Below are 11,892 nucleotides of genomic sequence, written 5' to 3'. Positions count from 1 at the left end.
GAGCAGTGATTTCACTCCGCGAAGTCATTGAAAAACATAAAACGCATGATTTGTACACATTATTTCGTGTTCACCTAGATGGAAAATGAGTCGCTTTGCCTGAAGTCAGGTGTTAATATTGTCCCAGAAATATCCGTTGCTGTCTTTCCTGTAAACAATCCTTTAAACGTGTCGACCGTGTAGTGATTTTAATTGTGCCAAATTGAATGGTTTGCGCTGGGCTTTTGACCACGCCCTTCTCTCACAGGAAAGCGCTCGTTATTTTGGAGGGGGCTTTCTCAAACCAGGACAGGTTTCATTTCCTGGCAGAAGCAAAACTTGCCTTCATTTTCTGAGAAGTACTAAAATGAAGCATTTGCCAGCACGCAGGGCATGGAGATGAGGGCACTCTGCCTCGGTGAGTACGAATCCGGATGCCTTGACGAGATCACTAGTGTCTAGAACAAATTCTCCAACCTTGACAATGCTCTCTTATTTATGTTTATTTAACAATAAGGATGCCATGGCCACCAGCATACGTTCCAGAGGCATTCTCTGGGCAGGTGCCTTTCCCGCATGCAATGGTTGTCTGTCTGAGTCAGAGCAGACCAGATGATGGGGGCAGTGTAATGGGACAAGTACGGGGGATGTCAACTGGACGCACAGAGATATACACTGAAAGCCCAGCACCAGAATCTACTTGAGCATGCATTTTGTGATATTATTTGGAGAGATAGGCTGGGGGATCAGTTCGGGAGAGGTAATGGGGAGGCGGGAGATGCCGCTTCAGTGGCTTGCAAGTAAAGCTTTATTAGCTGGGTGGGGGGCGGACGGGGAGCATTCCAGTCGAGGGCGGGGCAAATAGACAGAATGAATGGAAGTAGGAGGCATACAGGGGGTGCGGTCAGAAAGGTGGGGCATGCAGGGGTGTTTGTTTTGTGATTTGTCCTGTTTTGTCTGTGTAGTTTGTTTATTATATCTTATTGTCCTATAGTAGGTGGGTTTAGTGTGTGTATAGCAGAATTTATAGATTTTAACTGAGTTGCTCGTGATATAACGTGATCATTTAGGTATAATGTGTTTTGGTTATTTTGAAAATGGAAATAATTTTGAAACCCGTGCAATGTTTAAATATTTAGCTTTTTGTGAAAATGTAAATTCAGAGTCAAAAAAATTAAAAAAAATGGGGATAGAGGTGGATAGCAGCATTTGAGATTGGGAGTAGAAATAGATGCACTCAGCAATAGGGTGTAAGACCATAGACCGACTTGAAGCAAGCAGTAGAAATTAGGAGAGATTTTTCATGCAAAGTCATCGAGCGTGGTGTCGATATATTAAGGTGTGAGAGGATTTGGGTAGGTTGTAAAGGATGCATGTAGCGAAGTTGAGAACTTTGTTTAATGGAGTGAAGGATACAGTAGGTTTGAGCACACGCCCAGTTTCCTGAGCAGCAGGGTAGATAGAGTCAGTGTGGCGGGTGAGATGGTGGCGGATCTTCCTTATAGCGAGATGCGTAAGTCTAACATCAGGAGTGACTGTAACAAACTGCTGTCGAAGCTGTTGAAGAGAACCCCACGGTTGTGAGCCATGGATGAGGCAGTAACGAGATATGGCGGGAAGGCAAGGAGAGGTGTCAGAGTGGGGCTGGCATTGGAGCAGGGGAGGAAGATAATGCCTGCAGTGGAGGATTGGCACGTCAAGGAAGAGTATCGCCATCTGGTGGCAGATTACAGATGGGCAACTGGTAATGCACATAGAGATGACAGAGTTGAAGGAAGCAAAGGATACACAGAACTGGGTATCATCAGCAAAGAGCATTTAATGAAAGCCAAAGGATGAGATGATATTACCCGGAGAGGGGGTGGAACGAGTGAAAAGAAGTGCATGTAGGATTGATCCTGAGACTACTGAAAAGGGTTCAGAGGAGGAAGAGGCCGCCCAATTGAGTACCATGACCTTTACGCCAATGGAAGAGACCGTTTGGAGGATAGTGGGCCATCCATAGTGTCAAAGGCTGCAAACAAACCAAGTGGAATGAGGATGGAGGAGAGGTGAGACTATGTGAGCACCGTAGTCGTTGACGACATGGTTAAAGACAACTCTCTATATGGTTTTAGAGTCATTGGACAGGAGACAAACAGGTCTACAAACAAGGGATGTTTGGGGTCTGCAATAGGTTTCTTTCTCTAACATGTGTAGCACTGTTGCTACTTTGCAGAAAGACTGGGAATGTGCTTGTTGAGGTGAAGGGTTGAAGAGGGAACAGGTACGAGGAGGGATTAGGGAACATGTGCAAGATCTTTGATAGTTCTAAAGGGGCACAGGTTGGGTTTGAGCAAATAATGGGTATGGGTTCTGTTTGGGAGGCGGGAGAGAAGTGGCAGAGTGAGGTAAGAGGGTGGGTGACATGAGGCAGAGGTAAAGTAAGGAGTTGGGGAAGATTGGAGAGTGGATAGGGTCTCATATTTAGTGAATTTAGACAAAGTAGTAACAATGCCATCAGTAGAGGGAAAGGAGGATAGGTTGCGATTTTTTGTCAGGGAATGCATGGCTTTGAGGGTGAGCAGGTGGGCAGAGGATATTAGGTTGCTATAGTAAGAGGATTTGACAGAGCCAAGAGTGATGGTGAGGGCAAGGAGAGGGTATTTGTAAGCAGTTAGAATAGAGGGGGATCTTTGCACTAGTAACGTAGGTGGAGACGCGTGGTACTGCTGTGCTTTTCAGGGGCTGGGGAGATCTGTGGATGAGATCACAGGCAGAATAGAGGAGCATAGCAAGCGGGTTGTGAAGGTCAAGGGATGTAGACAGCGCACTGTTGAACTCAAAGGTGGGATTTATAGTGTGAAGAAGTGGAGGGGGGAGAGAGTTTGAAAGGAGGACTTGACTTGGTACAGATAGGGGACCATAGAGTCAGATTAGAATTTCATTTTGGTGGTAGATGAAGGAGAGAGGAATGAGAGCAGGAGGGGCAGAGATGGTGAAGTGGAGAAGTGAGTGATCACATTGAGAGGACTAGAAATAGAGCAGAGGCGTTTATAGTGGTGTGCTAGGAAGATGAGAACAAGGAGGGCTCTTGCGTGCGGATAGCAAGATTCTGCAGCTTAACTACAGAGTGGTCAGATAGAGTGTGAAGTCCAGCTGCAGTTGATGGGACGTGGTCATACTTGAGCAGTTGACGCTGACCATTATAACAGCAGGGACAGCACTCCTGAGCATTTCAAGTAGCAGATCTAGTACAGAGAAGAGATTCAGGGTACTGGGAGGGTGGTAGAGAAGAGGGATAGTAACAGGGGTGGAAGCAAGACGTTGGACTGACATATGTCTTAAATAGAAGAGACAAACAGCAAGGGGAGGTGCTTAGGTTTATACAGACCAAAAATGGCTAAACAGAACTTGCTTTTATCTTAGATGTCTTTCCATGTGGACGTCAGGCAATGGGACATCTATTCACAGAACGTTTTCCTATGGGATTGTGTCATTATAAAACACTTCTGCGAATTAGGCCCTAAGTGTTTTTATCATCCCCTATGAAAGGTAAAATGACTGGCATGTGGCCACTTAGCTCAAAGTTGTGCCTGCCCTGGCAATGGTGTCTGTACTGTACAAGGCCAGGCAGGGCAGAGCAAGGCTCCCAGGTGTCTCCTAGATGGTCGATGTGGAAAGCTGCAGGTTCAGGGGAAAAGTTCAAGAGAGTTGGAAGTGTTCAGTATGAGTAAGGGGGCCTACAGATCCTCAGGGCAGCTAGTATAGGTCAGATTCTCAAATCTGAGCGCAGAGAATGTGCTTGTGTCATTTGGACTCATTGCTGAAATGCTCAGGTCACCTTATTTTCAAGCCTACATTAGTGCCTGGAGCCCACTCTCAACACTAATTTATGACAGGCTGCCAGCAAGCATGTGATAGGACCCATCTTGGTCAAAAATAAGGAAAAAATAACAAAAAAAATTCCATCCACGTTTGGAGGGTGGGAATGCTAGTGGAACAGCTGTGGTTTAAGCCGCGACTGTCGCACTTCAAATACACATCATGACAGGGTCAGAAAAGACTGTGCTCTGATTTATGCCCCCCCTGCACCTGTTCTGAATAGGTGCAGGGGAAGACCCTTGTTTCTAGGCATTTAAAAGCGCATCCTGCTTGTGAATTCAGGATGCGCTTTAAAATGGCCAGACATTCCCCTTATTTGCGCAAATGCGCAAGGAGGAAAACAGGGCATCTGAGTGAGGTCATCTACGATACGATCATTCAGATGTCCTTTGTGAATTGGACTTCCACTTTTTTGACCAAAAAACGTTTTGCGAATCAATCCATTTGCCCCTGGTGCAAGGGCCCTGGTCATGTAACTGCATGGGACAATAGCGTGCCTGCCTGCCTGCCCTGCTAATGGCCGCTAAATTCTGTGAGGAAAGACAGAGCAGAGCAAAGTTCACAGGGGAGTCGGAAGTGGTGAATGGAGAAAGTCTCAGGTGTGGTGGAGTTTGCTTGCGTCCAGGAGCAACCTCCCACTGCGGTGAAGGACTCCAGTGGCCAGGAGGGTTGTAGTGATAGCACACTGGCCATACCCAAGATAATATTGTGCATTCCCTGCTTATGTTCCTAATAAAATAATGTGATTCTGCGTGGCCATGTCTTAGGACAATAGCACCATGTTCTTATATACCCTGTTCCGGAAAAAACGTTTTTTTTTTTTTACTCTGCTGTCTCCTGCCGCTTAAGATGCCATCCTTCCTCTAATGGCACCCACCTTCATCTGATAATATGTTCATTTCCAATGAAATTGCCCACCGGTGTCAATATTTCCATCCCTGTGCCTATCTTGCCCCATAATACAACTAATCTCCTTTTGTCCTCATTCTCTTTCCTGTTTTCTTGTTAATGTCTTGTCATTGGGATTTTGCTATTATCAATATTATTGCATATTATATTCTATATTATGAGATTAACCAATGGGGATCCTTATTTAAATATAGATAGGAACATGTGCATGACGAATTGTTACCACTAATCACTCATACTATCCATAACCCTTTTTATATACAACTCCTATCATTGGGAGCCAGAAGGCCATCTCGTCCAATTAGGAAGCTTGGAATTGGAACGTTATTTGCTTATATTTGCTCCAGTATTCTGAGCGTTTAAACAGCTGCCTCACCCAGCTTCACTGCCAATATAAAAATAAATGAAAATGGCATCACGTGTCATTGTGATAATTCCTCCCCTCTGTCCATTGTCCGCTGCATTTCCGCATTTGCTCTACGGCCGCCATGAACAGAAACAGCAGGGTTCTTTCAAGAGCTCCATATGCTATTTTTCATGGCAGGCCTCGTGCACTGTAGTATTTCTGTTGCTGTGGTAAACAGGTTGGTGCTCCCCAACCCATCTTTACCCCCTCGAAACCGAAACCATTAGCAGTCTTGATTTTTTGCTGGGGTGCTGATGGCATAATGACCTCAGGGTGGGCCATTCTGGCTGGTAATGTTATTGCTGTGCCCGCGAGGGCACTTGCTTCACTCTGCCTGCTCCACTTGAGCTGGTGGGCCATTACCAGTCTGTATGGCCCAGCTCGAGTTCATTACTGCCTAAGTAATATCTTTTATTCTGTGTAAATATCCCTTGTTATCGCCATATTCATCCAACACATTATATCATCTCCTGATAATGCCCTTTGCCCTCCAATAACATTAGCATCCCCTGATGATATCCTGCATCTTGTAACATCTCCGATCCACACAGAAGTATCTGCATCCCCATACGTAGTAAAGTAAGGTGAAGTAAGTGGTCTGATATAGCACCCTCTACAAATAATGTTGGTCTCGCTGTGCATGGCTCTGTAAACACAAGCGGATGGGGTGTTAATGGGATAGAAGGGAAGACAGGTGTCAAAGCCTGCAGTGTTGATGAATGCTGTACACAAGCCTCTGTGTGACGGTTTGGCTTCTCAGTATTTGGGGGCGTGGGATACAGTGGGGTGGGTTAATGGCAGGCCAAGGTTTGAGAAGGCAGCAATGGGTGCAGTGAGACTGTTGAAAGCATATAGACAGGGCAGAAGTCTGTTTGGTTCCCTGCACCTTGTGGGTCATCTAATGGGGGATGTGTGTGGTGTAACGTCGAAAGATTTTGATATTAAGTAGTGAGCAAGGGAGGAGTGAAGTGGGAAAGAGCAGTGGGGTCAGACCTCAAAGTCTTCCTTGTGTGGGGTTGAAGAGTCCTTGCTTGGTTTCAGAGATTGTGTTCTGGATTGGAGCGTGGTAGGAGAGGAGGTTGGCATCTGGACAAGGTAACCCCTGGATGGTTGCCTGCAGTGGTTTACGTGGCGGGATACATAGAACATCTATTCTTGCTAAGATTTTGCTTTTTGGTGACAACACCTGTTCACCTTAGGGGTTGAGAAGGGCAAAGGTGGTGACATTCTAGCTGCATGCCTATGCAAGATTGGGCATCCACGCACGGGAGGAAGAGCAGACCAGTCTCCATTGTAGAGTGTTTTTGTTTGGCAGTCTAGGTGCCTGCTCCCTGTATGAAGTGAGGCATAAGGACCAGGTAATTTCTTGTTGGGTCAGTCTTAGTTTGTTGCTGTTTATTCAATGCAGTTTGTTGAAGAGTGCTGTCTTCCTGTTTCCTGAACGTTAGGTAGTTCCATTTCATGCGGAAACGCACGGATATGGAGTTCCAGAGTTTGGAAGCCAAAAGGGATAATGTGGGCAATGCTTGTCTTTTCCTGTTGAAGTTAGGAACTGAGACTAGAGCAGCGTTACCAGACTTTAATATTCTTGCCTGTGTATCATCCTGGAAGCTCCTTGTGGAGGTATCTGGCCCTGTATCCTTGATAAGCGTGGTGGGTGATGCAGAAGGTTTGGAAATTGATTGCTTTCTTGACAGGGAACCAGTGGAACATGCAAAGTGCTGTAATTCATCCTGAAGAGGAGTCTTGGCGCTGCATGTTGAATACTGTTTATAGACTTTCCAGCAGATATTTGGGAAGTCTGAGATGGAGGATGTTAGTGTAGTCCAGGCTTGTTAGCCCTGGAGATATCACTGCTATGGTCCTGAGGGTAAAGGATAAATAAGCCATGATGCACTGTAGAGTGCAGAGTTTGAAAAAGCAATTTCTGATGATGGCATCCAATTATTTCATGATATCTGCATCCCTCATAATTTGTACTTTAAGGACTAATATTGATCATTTCACGGATTTACAAACTGATGGATGAAGATGCAGGTCTTACGTGATAAGGACGTTTCCATCCAGCTAGCTTACAAAAGTGAAACATGCGATTCTTTGGGAGGATGGAATCATGGTTGGTGACATGACACCTGGTTCAGGGAGGATGGAATCATGATTGGTGACATGGCACCCAGTGCAGGGAGGATGGAATCATGATTGGCGACATGGCACCCAGTGCAGGGAGGATGGAATCATGATTGGCGACATGGCACCCAGTGCAGGGAGGATGGAATCATGGTTGGTGACATGACACCTGGTTCAGGGAGGATGGAATCATGATTGGTGACATGGCACCCAGTGCAGGGAGGATGGAATCATGGTTGGTGACATGGCACCCAGTGCAGGGAGGATGGAATCATGGTTGGTGACATGACACCTGGTTCAGGGAGGATGGAATCATGATTGGTGATATGGCACCCAGTGCAGGGAGGATGGGATCATGGTTGGTGACATGACACCTGGTTCAGGGAGGATGGAATCATGATTGGTGACATGGCACCCAGTGCAGGGAGGATGGAATCATGGTTGGTGACATGGCACCCGGTTCAGGGAGGATGGAATCATGATTGGTGAGATGACACCTGGTGCAGGGAGGATGGAATCATGATTGGCGACATGACACCCGATGCAGGGAGGATGGAATCATGATTGGTGACATGACAACTGGTGCAGGGAGGATGGAATCATGATTGGCGACATGACACCTGGTGCAGGTAGGATGGAATCATGATTGGCGACATGACACCTGGTGCAGGGAGGATGGAGGGAGGATGGAATCATGATTGGCGACATGACACCTGGTGCAGGGAGGATGGAATCATGGTTGGTGACATGACACCTGGTTCAGGGAGGATGGAATCATGATTGGTGACATGGCACCCAGTGCAGGGAGGATGGGATCATGGTTGGTGACATGACACCTGGTTCAGGGAGGATGGAATCATGATTGGTGACATGGCACCCAGTGCAGGGAGGATGGAATCATGGTTGGTGACATGGCACCCAGTGCAAGGAGGATGGAATCATGATTGGCGACATGACACCTGGTGCAGGGAGGATGGAATCATGATTGGCGACATGACACCTGGTGCAGGGAGGATGGAATCATGATTGGTGACATGACACCTGGTGCAGGGAGGATGGAATCATGATTGGTGACATGGCACCCAGTGCAGGGAGGATGGAATCATGATTGGCGACATGACACCTGGTTCAGGGAGGATGGAATCATGATTGGTGACATGGCACCCAGTGCAGGGAGGATGGAATCATGATTGGTGACATGGCACCCAGTGCAGGGAGGATGGAATCATGATTAATCATGATTGGCGACATGACACCTGGTGCAGGGAGGAGATGGAATCATGATTAATCATGATTGGTGATATGACAGCTGGTGCAGGGAGGGTGGATGTTGTCACGAAGAAGCTTAGACTATGACAGGCCCCGAGTTGGAGCGTGTGCACAATGTCATATTGCTTTGCTCACTTTACCAAGAGGAGCACACTCAATAATGTAAGAACTGGCTTGGGGAGGGCTTCGGGTTAATGGCATAGGCTATCATTAATATTGATACACCATTTAGACGTCCCATTGTTAATACATTATATGGCTAGGAAAGACACATAGCCACTTGGAGGATGGAACCACTGGACACCACTTGGAAGCAGATTCAGAGGAATTGCAATGTAAAACCGTAATGCATTTGAAAGTGGATCTGAAACTATGCTGAAGGATCTTTGCTTTGATCTAAGAGAAGAGTTCTTTCTTTGGGTTGGGGGTTTCCTTTCGGCCTGCAGAAACCTTCCACGGTATGTAATACTGAAACATTTGTAACTTGACATGTGTTTTATCTACGTTGCTCATTACCTCAAAGTAGTTTTAGTGATAAACTAAAGGGAATTATATAACATGCAACCGCTGAGTTTAAGTAGGCTAAGACTTTTGTTCCACTTTATGCTCCCAGGGCAACTTCCTATTTTGTGCTCTTGAATACAGACACAACCTCTTTCAAGTTCACATTTGTCAACATGCAGAAAGAGGAACTATATAAAGTAAACATTGCTCAACAATACAATCCGATTCTAGGCTCGAGGTGCCGGACACATGTTCTCAACGGGTGCTAAATAATGTTAAGGCTGCAAACCATGGCCAGAGCTAGAAAAGGGCCAGGGGGCCCGAGTCAGCGTCAAGGGCCCCTCTTGCACCACCTCATGCCGGTGCAACTGAAGCCACGATTCACGGCTTGCTGCTTTTGCAAAGCACTGCAGCGCCTATTGTCACGAATCTGCAGAAAAGGGACCACATTTCGCTTGTTCTTAGTGCTTCTCGTTGGCTCCCTATCACATTTGTAATCATTTTTAAACTGCTTTCCATTGCTAATAAAGTACTATTTGGCACTGCTCCGTTATATTTGAAGAAAGATCTCAAATGGCACACTGCCAGTCATCCTCTTAGACTTCCAACAAATACACATCGTCGGACGAGAGCATTAGGTGGCTCAGGGACCACCCGTGCTGTCACTCTCCGGAACACTCTCCCATTGAGAATTCCCAACATTAAAGATCTCTTTATTTTCATGTAGCACATCTACCCTACCTTTTCCATTGACCCACAGTACTTTCTTGCTCTACCGCACTTGCATGCTGAGACACTTTCGAGTTGTAGCACCACCCACCTGCACCCATTCCTACCTGTAGATGTAGGCAACACGATACCACTACATCCTGGAACCCTCCCTTGCATAAGCAGAGCCATACAGTACTGTGAGACACACAGAGAGAATAGTGGGAAAGTGTATTTTCTAAACAAATTGGGCCTCTCATATTGAGCCTTCTAACCAAGTCTGCTCTCACTCATTCAATGTGAATACCCTTTATCTACTATCCCTTCACCCATCTTGGGGCCCTCACCTGCTCAGTGATTGATCACCCACTTTATGCCCACTATTCATTTTGTGCCACTTCACTCACTCTATTCCCTCTTTATCCACTTTGTGCCCCAACCAAAATCTGGGCTTCTTTTCCCCACTATGTGCCCCTCTAGCCCACTATCCCCGCCACATCCACTCTTTCTCCCCTACCACCACTTCCCCCGTCTTGTGACCATGTCAGAAAAGTGTTGCCGGTGGGCAAGAGTCCCTGGAATCTAAAGACAATGACACAAACTCCTTAAACTAGAAGATCTCAAAGGACCGCAATATGCCATGACACAGACCGGGACAATGTGAGAGAAAACTGGGAGAAAGAACAAACCAAATGGAACCACACCTTGCCACCACACCAACAAACACTAACACAGCAACAGAACACACCCCCACAAGCATGACAGAAAATAGAACAAATTCTAAAGGAAGACAATAATCTCTATACCTAACACCATACCTCACGACAGACCACCCACCAGAACAATTTACGACCACCAACAATGCTATACTCTCCAGCATGACTCCAGGACCGCACAGAAAAAGAGCAGAAAAATCCGGAAAGAGTAAGTGGGAAAGCAAAATCTTTCCTCCATATATCACCAAAACTCCAGGGGACCAACAGCATCGGCAACGAGGTACAGAAGAGGAACCAAAAGAAGTCAGGAACTCAATACGAAACCTAGCTGATCTATTCAATGACGAAGCAGACCCTACTGAACACAACCCAGATCCTGAAAGTAACGAGGAAACTCACCAACAAGACCACTCTAAGATGAAACCAATAACAAAACAAGGCACTATAAAAAACAAACAAAAAAAACCACTGCAATCTAATCAACGCAAGATCAATGTCCAAATACACCACAGAGATCTACGATCTACTCTATGATGGTAGAATTGACATCCTATTCATCACAGAAACCTTGTTAGATGACAACTACAAAGTCACACTACACAGCTGTCTACCCGGCAACTTCAAATGCACACAGGTAAACAGAAAATGGAGAGAGGAGGATTTGCAGAAGCCTACAAAGAACACCTGAGAATAAAAACAGCTGACCACTGAACATCAGAAACTGCAAATCCCTTGTTCTTCACCTGACAGCTGACTCATAAGTAAACCTCACATTCATACTCATCTATAGACCACCGACCTACGATGCAACCTTCGTAGACACCTTCATAGAAGCCACCACAAACCTGGCCATCAAACACGATCACCTGATAATCCTTGGGGACTTCAACATAGGGTTTGAAGAAGAGAACGCAAACTCACATAAATCACTAATCAAGCAGCTCGAGACACTGAAACTATGCCAGATGGTTAAAGGAGTGACACACACAGCAGGACACACTCTCGATGCAATTTTCGCCAACAAAAAACTGACCTCAGCTGCGCCACCAATAAAAATGCTATGGAGCGACTACCTCATCATACCGTTCATGATCCAACTACCATCTAAAGTGACCAAACAGTCCCAAAAGCTCCCGCCGATCTGGAAAAGAAACTGGAATACCATCAAAAGCAGTAACTTAAATTAACAGGAATCCTCAAAACCATTGACCACAACCCTGGAAGGAACTGACCTAGACAAAAAAGCAGACTTAATACAGAAATGGATTGCCGAAAAAATAGACAGCATCTCCCCAGAACCCCCCTTCATCCCATCACAAAAGAAAGCAGTGGCAAGATGGTTTACACCCCACCTCAATACAATGAAAAAAACAAACCAGAAACTTGAACTAGAATGGAGGAAAAACTATG

At 46.0% G+C, this 11,892-nt stretch overlaps 1 protein-coding gene across 2 annotated transcripts in view; it reads left to right on the top strand.

Moving 5' to 3' along the window:
• Positions 1-271: 271 nt before the first annotated feature.
• LOC138580570 (uncharacterized) overlaps positions 272-11,892 on the top strand; it is a 257,926-nt gene continuing 246,305 nt past the window's right edge. For both annotated transcript variants that reach the window (XM_069651217.1, XM_069651218.1), the window contains exon 1: positions 272-397. In XM_069651217.1, the coding sequence (XP_069507318.1) occupies positions 373-397 (25 nt within the window). In that variant the 5' untranslated portion in view covers positions 272-372. The remainder of the gene's footprint in view (positions 398-11,892) is intronic.

This window comes from Ambystoma mexicanum, chromosome 3p (genome assembly GCF_040938575.1).
Source record: "Ambystoma mexicanum isolate Mex_15411 chromosome 3p, UKY_AmexF1_1, whole genome shotgun sequence".
In the NCBI taxonomy this organism is placed as follows: domain Eukaryota; kingdom Metazoa; phylum Chordata; class Amphibia; order Caudata; family Ambystomatidae; genus Ambystoma; species Ambystoma mexicanum.
The sequence above is the reverse complement of the archived record's forward strand: the minus strand, read 5'-3'. Positions and strand labels throughout refer to the sequence as shown.